We start from the raw sequence: 8,872 nt of genomic DNA, 5'->3' as shown, positions 1-8,872 counted from the left end.
GTTCTAATTCAGTGATTTTGACAACTCCATGCAAGGTATACAGTGTATTTGTTGGCCAGGAGAAGCCAAATTTTGCCAAGGAACATTTAATGGGGTGGAATACAGTGGACATTTTTGCATGAGTGATTTTTTGTGCTCGGCTGAGTTAGGTGGATTTTGAGTACTTTTCATTCTGCGGAATCAAAATATAAAGTAGTATTACTTATAACGAGCAAAGAAAAATTCACATGCTTTTATTTTTGTGCTAGTTTCATGTGAAATGCAAAAAAAGTCCCAATCGTAGAAAATGTCCACTTTTACGGTAGCAGGCATGTCTGAATTTGCAAAGGTACAACATTGGAAGTGATTGTAAATGTCTGTACTATGCACTTTATCAACGTGTTATAATCTGATGATGCTGACATTAATGATGATTTACTGCTATCATGATAATGATTATTATCATAATTATTACTATTGTTATCATCATCATCATCATCATCATACTACTATCACTACTATTATTACAACTACTGATGAAGAATTTCATGATACATGCCTATGGACAAAATTTGAAGTGAAAAAGTGAAAAACAAAAATAAGTAAATACAGTAAAGGCCACCGCACACTACACGATCAGACTGGTCTTAAAGTCTTAAGCCAAGCTGGGTCTTAAGACCAGTCGTATGACCAGACACCGCACACTATACGACCCGACTGTAAAGCGCGCGCAGTGCGCACTGTGTGCGCTTGCATTTTACTGCATTGTGAATGGCTGAAAGCCTACGACCAGTCGTAGAAATTCAACATGTCAAATCTGTACTACTGGCGCTAAGACCCAGTCGTACGACTAGAAAATGGCAAGACTGTGACGTCACACTTCTAGTCTTAAGGTCTTAAGACCGTTGAATCGGGGCAAAATCGTGTAGTGTGCGGCGGGCTTAAGGGTGACACTGGCTGTGACAGACTTCGTACCATGGCTGGTAGTATTCAGGTGTGGTTCATACTATTATTGTGATTTGAAACTTGCCACAAAATATGATCAGTGCTCTAAAAGACGTTCATGTTTTGCAGCAGATGGCAGTGACGATGACCAAATTGCCATTTCATTGTATTGCTTCCACAATATTATGTCCATCAGTGCTTGAGGTTTTTGATGGGTGATGAATTTTGGTCACGTTTGAGTAAACTCAACTATGACAAGGAGTGACATCTATTATTACATCAAATCCAAGTCTAATTTATATAATTTATTGCACGAGTATGTTATACTCAGTGGAAAAAAAGAAGAAATATATATATATATCTATATTATTTTGTCATGATTCTCTGCATAACTTGCCATTGGGTTTTATATGACAGTATGTATAAATATGATTTTTAATACATATACAATTAAACTGATTACTTACTAAAGACATTGTTTAACCAAAAACCTACCTGCTGGTTGCCAGACTGTACGACTCTGATTCACAGTAGTTTCTGAGAAATAGGCTTGATTTAATCTATTTATTTGTAATCCATCTACCTGTATATGTCACACTAACAAAGCATTCCAAAGGAGTTTATTGTTGGTCAGGGTGGGATAGACCGGTGGGGGTGGAGAGGAGCACGTGTGTGTGTGTGTGTGTGTGTGTGCGCACTTACCCATGGTGTAAAACGAGGACACACATAGGCCCTACGAACTTTACATTTAAACCGAGGACACACAGAGAGCCGAGGACGTCCTCGGTACGCAGACCATTCCAAGCAGTCTGCTTTTGCATGCTTTTGTATGTAGGGGTACATGTTTGTAGGTCCTGGCTTAGCATTATTGTAACAAGTACTCGGTTGGATGGTAATATATGAATGAGTCCTCGGTTGACAAGAGTCCTACTGACACACAGGTCCTCGGTTATGTGGTAAAATTCTTATGGGTAAAACAGGTCCTCGGTTTCCACCATAGACGCATATGTGTGTGTGTGTGTGTATGTGTGTGTGTGTGTGTGTGTGTGTGTGAAAGGAAAAGAGAGAGGGAGTGGAAGAACAAGAGAGAAAGAGGGAGCATGTGTAATTGTATGTGCGTATTTGTGTGTGTGTAAGAGAAAAGACAGGAGAGGGTAGGAGAGAGATGTATTGGGAAGATAGGACAAAAGTGACAGGAGGGGGAAGAGACTTGGAAGTAACAGTTTTGGTTACAAGTTTGGCTTGTATTAAAAGTAGATCTACTTCGTTTTGTCTTTGCTTACTTTGCCTATTGTACGGCTCCGCCGTTCCTGACTGAAACTTTGGGAACTGTTTTATACATGTACCTGCATCATGTATCTGCCATTATTATAAATGTGAAATGGTCATCAGAAATTCTCAAATGCACGTTTATTTTGGCTGGATGAATAATGTAAGCAGGGTTGGCAAGATTTGAGAGGTGACGAGTGTGCCAAGCAGAAAGCCTTTCTGGTTTGTAGTTTTCATCTGAAAAGGTATGAGCTCGGAGTAAGGACTATCAGCAATATTGACAGTTTCTTGTACAGGATAAGATTTGTCGCTGGGGTGACAAGACCTTGTATCTCAAATTTTGGTAAAAATGACTTTTTTGGATTAAAAATCAGATAATCAGTTAAGTGATGTCCTGTCCAAAAGAGAGTCTATCCCACCATGTTTTTTGCTCTTATGAACATTTGACATTTTGCAGATACGAGGTCTTGTCGCCCCAGCGACGATATGTTTCTCATACATGTAAATACACTTCAAAGAAGCAACTATTATTACAGCATCAATAATGTTATGTTATATTTCACATTCGTCCATCTCTGTGGAATATCCATCAATTTTATGAATTGTGAATTTCTTTGAGACTCTGGTATACATGACAAAAACTCAGTGGATCAAAGGATTAAACCGTGACCCCCAAGATTCTGAAATTCGCAGAGTTTGCTCAGGAGCTCTCTGGTTCTGGCAGTCAGTGGTACGAGTGGGTCATTTGCTGCCACAGATCGAGGGGAATGTAGTTGTATTAAAGCTTGATTCTTTGCTTGCTAAAAAATGTAATCCCATCAAAGGGCCCTGAGCTTCGACCTTATTCCCAACATTGTAACATCTCGATGTAAACGTACATGTATAATGACGGGAGAAAGTAAAAAATGATGGCATAGTAATAAAGTTTTCGTTTTTGTTGAAACTGCCATTGGCACCCTTTAGAGCACTAAAATGCCTGAATGTGTTCAGATATCAGATAGTGCAGGATGATATTAGAGGTGAAAATCATGTTTATGTATTATGAATTGTATATAAGAGCAAAATTGGATGTTTATCATTTAGGAAATACGAATCTTATTAACTTTTGATGTATATAGCCCTATTCATGTTTAATGCACCAAGTGAAGTGTAGCAGTTCTATACATGTACTGTATCTCATTTATGTGCTCACCAGCAAATGCAGTGTCATTAATAAATCCATTTGAAAATGCCATGAAAATTGATTTTTTTTCATTTTGTCCATTGTGAATTCAATCCCTCGCTATTTTTGAGATGTAGCAATGTGTTCACAGCAAATGTACTTCAGATGTGCTGGACCAAAAATGGAGATCTGTGATGGTTTCAAAAGCTCAAGTAGTTTTGTAGAAACTTTTCTTTTCTTTCTGGTCATAATTTACCGTCTCTTCAAGCTAGACAGCGTGACTTTACACTATGAAACTCAAACATCAGTGATAAAACTTTTCTTATTTATTATTATTTTTTGATGTTGGGCTAATTTTAGTGACCTTTGCCTTTTTTTTCTTCAAATTCTGTGGACAAAAGTAATCGGTGTTCATGATTTGCCATCGGCAGAAATATCTGTATTTTACCATTCTAGTGTAGTTCAGTGGGGTGCAAAGTTCAGGAGTTTTCCATACTGCAAAATACATCTTTTGATATCATGTCTACAGTATGCTGGCATATTCAGTTATTTCATCTCTTGTGAAACATACTTCATACTTCAGCTTCTAGAAATGATAACACTTCTACCTTTAATGTGAACTTGACCGCATGAAAACAAGTTACAAGTAGCAAATTTAGTCTAAAATTTTATATAATGTATTTAAAAAAATGTATATATTCATATATATATATATTTTAACATGCAGCCACCCTGCTTTTTTCATATGTCACTATTTCTGTTTCTTCCACTAAGACTTGCTCCATACATTTTGGTCAGAGATACATGTACATGTAGGTGTATCCAATAACCAAGAGGCCGATGGCCAGAAGTTGCCATTGCCACAGAAATCATTGCAGCGCCCTCGATGTTTATAACTATTGAGGAAATTGTTATTTTTCATGTTATAAACAACTACATAGGGTCTTGTCAATAGCAGATTTCTTATGTCACCATGGGATAATCTTGACCATGGTGTGCCCCTGTAGAAATGTGAGATGAATTTACAGTCTCTCGACTTCTCAGAACAGAGCAGTACCAGTAAGTGAACTTGCATCCATACCATCCCCACTTTCCAACCACTCCATCCATGGATGTCACAGGCACACCTTACAAAAGAAAATAAAAATTATTGCAAACTTAACTTATGGCTGTCATAGGCAATTCAAATTCCCTCATATGGTCCCCTCCCCCCACAGAAAAAGGGAAATTATTATTTTTTTTTTTTTAAAGGAAGAAAATGTGGAGAAAAGTTCAATATCAGCTACACATAGACACCTAAGAGTCTGAGATTTCTTGAAAATTTCAGTTGACATTTATTCAAATGTATAAATATATACAAAATAAACCTCTTGCTTTTATGTGTAAAACTTGGAATGTTACATCGGAAATGTACAAATATATACATCACTTTATATACAGGGCATTAAAAAAAGGTAGCACAATGGTCAAGCCTCCTAGCATCATGAAAAACACAAATCATAAACATATTCATAATGAAAAGAAATAGGAAGTAGAAACAAAAGGAAAGGAAATGCTTCCATTTCTCATAATTGAAAGCATTTGCCAAGTGGACATAATCATACAAATATGACAAGCTGATATCAAACACATACTTATAAAGTAATACAGGAGGTCACAGGTCAACTGAATGACAGTGAGCAGTTACACTTATACAGGCACAAAGTTTGTTCCCTTGCCTTACATACCACTTGAAGTGGCAAACTTTTGGTTGTGGGTGGAGGGTCAACTTTCCAGTAATTTTTACGATAATCTCACCCACACAATCCTTGTATGTCAAGCACCTTACGATAGAATTAATAATTTTGTGTGACATTTCACTTTTTTTCTTTTCACTGACGAACAAACATACCCACACACTGATGCACCCACCTGCAAACAACAACGGGTGCCTGGTACATGTAGGCATTTTTTTTTTCCATATGCAGAATGAGATACATACATTTTACAATATACAGTCTGAACCTTTGAAATGGTCAGCAATGTTCAATTCACTGATCATTGATATCACACAATGAACATATAATAATCACACACACACATGGGAACACATACCACAGTCCCATCTGTTATTCTTCACGTCGCTCGCAATACTACCTTGGTACTGGTCTATGATTCAGCAATACTTCTGGAGAGGAATTTATACCACATGTGATTGGATTACAACTGATTTCCACAGGACGGATTTTGAATTGTGAAAGACAAGGTGATTTTTGTTCTCTCTCTCTTTAGTCAAGGTGGAATAGATAAAAATGATGAAAGACAGTGGAATGTTGGAGTTTTTCATGATATGACAAAGTTTCAGGCAATTTTGTCTTTTTTGCATAATGGCACTTAGTCACTGACAGAAGTACTCATTTGTTCTGGTGGCTCAATGATGAAAACCATATTTCAAAATGATTGTTCAATATACTCTGGTGTACACGTACATAACTTTTGACAGAGCCACAAATATACTGTCATGGAGGTAATTCAAAACTGTTCCATTAAATGGTTCAAGAGAACACTTAGGGGCACATTTGAAAATCAGTTAGTACTTGATAAAATGCCATGACAGCACCATAAGTCTCTGTATTTTTTTTCCTGCTACTCTAGTATAGATCTCTTTCAGCACATGATACTACTATTGATAGTATTCATTCTTTAACTGACTGAAATTTCGAACAATTTGAATTATAACTTCTTGTTATCCTCATGATTCATTTCAATCGATCCTGGACTAAAGTGGTAAATGCAAAGCTAATCTATTTCTCATTCAGCCAACTGCAAGACATCGCATTATGGACAATAACAAAGAACCCCATGGCTACATTATGATAAATGATAACGTTTTGACAAGAGTATTGCTGTGTAGTCAGCCTCGTTGCAAACAGATGAATGAAGCCTCTCAAAAAAAAAGTTTCATCAGAATGTTTTCTCTCAGCCTTATCACATATCATCTCCCTCCAACCTTGCCAATGCTCTGGCTTCGCTGAGGGACACATTGTATTGAGGAGGTGTGGTCAAATGTATGACCATAGCAGACCGCAAAGCAGTTGACATTGTGGTCCTTGTCCAGTGGTTTGCTGGTCACTTGTGGGCAGCAATATCTACACCATCAATAAACTACTGCATGGAGAGAACTCCAAGATCACCAAGGATCATTCAGTTGCCTTGTCAAAATAGACTTCTTCATTTGATTTTGAGGCTGAAAACATTGACGTAATACATGCACCTTGGAAAAAATAATCAACTTGTACTTTTTTTACCATGTTGATGTTATGCAGTGCTTCTATTGTCTATCCGGCTTCACCAAGTAGGATATAATACCAGACTAGTTAAATATGAAGGTTGACATTCAGCAGTTTCATGCTTGAGCAATAATTCCTGAGAATTGAAATTTCATAGAACTGAAATTTCACAAGTGATGTCATAAACTATACTTTCCATACTGCCACAGGATTGAACGAGCTCTGGCATAAATACAATGGTACGTAAACCCAGATTCAGACTTCTCGCAATGAGTGACATTAACCCGTTGAGGACGGACTGATTTTGCTACAACACGCATTTCCCATACACACCTGCCCGAGTATACTCGGTACTCGTCCTCAACAGGTTAATGGGAAATAAAGATAAGAGCTGAGACTGCCAGACTGGTATTGCTAAGCAGCATCCCAGTCTTGGTCAATACAAATGGTAGCTATTCTGCTGTGACTCGACGGAAAGTTATTCTCAAAAGCATATACCTAGATACATACTTCGGGGGAAAACAAAAGTAGTACCCTGTTACAGAACCGCTCCTAGGAAGACAGCATATGGGGACAAGCATAATTCAGACAGTGTCCAAGTCTCACCCAAAAAAAAAAAAAAATATATATATATATATATTCTTTTTGGAACACAAAACTGCATATCTTCAGCGACTTGTTCTTTTAATTAATTTGCCTCATTTAACATTACATGAAGAAGAAAGGTGAAAATCATGCCAAATTTATTACTTAAAAACTTTTCAACTTGATCTTAAACCTCTTAAACCTAGACTTGTGACTAGCTTGCATAATAACTAGTTATACATTTTTTTCTCTGTAGCAAAAGAAACCCCTGTAGATTGAGGAGAGTCTTTCTTCTGATGAGTACCAAAAACTGGCCTCCACATACACCTCACAACTCATGCTTGACTTGATTCACAGGGCTTGACTACTCATATATCCACATCTAGTCATTAGTCACATGTTTATGATTCTTCCTTGACAAGTCTGGTATTATAACAGCTACCACTTTTCTTATATTTTTCTTTCATCATCATAATTTCTTTTTCACAGTATTCTAAAACAGAAATTTTTGCAAAGTCCACATATGACTGCTTACACACCCTGCAATGTGACATAGTTTTAAATGTAACAAAACTTTACATTATATTAATCATTTGGCACGAGTGAGTTTAAATATCAAATTTCTGCAGCAAAATGCTGCTAAAAATTTAATAATCTTGTCAAACTATTTTTCATTTCATGCTGAGACACAACAAAATAGATGTCTATCAAAGTCATGAGTGTACACGCAGGGAATTGGTGTATATGATATTTTCTTTCCTTCAAATTCAACTCTTATTGAGTGGTAATTGATTTACCAGAACATGATTCTTTTTTAATGTAAAATATCACTGTAGTATTGCAGAATGAAGAGAGATCAAAATGAATCATTTTGACTGGACATCTCATTTGTTAAAAAAGTTAATTTGACCTTCTTAATGTTAACTTATCAAAATGAAAGGGGAGAAAAGAGATTTGTATTCCATATCAAGTGGGATTAAAAATCACAGTGTATTTGTGAGTTTCCTCTGCACAATGATTTTATGAAAATAGATCAGTGTTAGTACCACTTGACTTGCTCTTTATTCACTGCCTGCAAATGCTTTAGTAGAATCATTACGAACATACGAGACCGACTGTTTCTCAAGCCAGAACATGAGACATTTCTAACAAAATCTTGGCTGTAGCAGCATGACATTTAACATCACCTTCATAATGATTGGTAGAAGGAGCATTTTGACTGAGCAGAACGATGATAATAATAATAATAATGATAAATTGAATAAATAAATAAACAGGAGGTAGATCAAGAAATTTGTCTCTGTCCGGGAATGAGGCATTCAGTGCCTACCAACGGTCATCTTCTGGAAGGCTGAGGCCAGCTTGCGTCCCTTGTTGTCCGAGGACAGCTGGTGGTAGTTGGAGCTGTGGCGGGCAGCCAGGACGTGAATATCCTGGCTGCTGAACTCCTCCATCCGTTGCCGTAGCAACCCCTCCAGGCCTGGGTCCAGCTCAAAGGAGTACGAGTGCTCCTGGAACATGCGTATCTGGTCCACTAGCTTGGCAATAGACCTGGGATGACACATTGGCAAACATATTAAAGAGCATCACAGTCAAGTTGGGACAACAAATAACAATGTGTCCATAGAGGGAAAAAACAAAAATAATACAAATTAAAAAACTA

General features: G+C 37.2%; 1 protein-coding gene across 1 annotated transcript in view; it reads right to left on the bottom strand.

The window, feature by feature from the left end:
- Positions 1 to 8,513: 8,513 nt before the first annotated feature.
- The window catches only part of LOC139741935 (uncharacterized), a 51,211-nt gene continuing 50,852 nt past the window's right edge, over positions 8,514 to 8,872 (bottom strand). The window contains exon 17 of the mRNA XM_071652506.1: positions 8,514 to 8,760. Within this exon, the coding sequence (XP_071508607.1) occupies positions 8,529 to 8,760 (232 nt within the window). The 3' untranslated portion in view covers positions 8,514 to 8,528. The remainder of the gene's footprint in view (positions 8,761 to 8,872) is intronic.

Source organism: Diadema antillarum, unplaced genomic scaffold, assembly GCF_040938485.1.
Source record: "Diadema antillarum isolate AM-2024a unplaced genomic scaffold, OU_Dant_1.0 seq00000964_RagTag, whole genome shotgun sequence".
Lineage (NCBI taxonomy): Eukaryota > Metazoa > Echinodermata > Echinoidea > Diadematoida > Diadematidae > Diadema > Diadema antillarum.
Note: the sequence above shows the minus strand (reverse complement) of the source record. Positions and strands in the feature narration are given on the sequence as shown.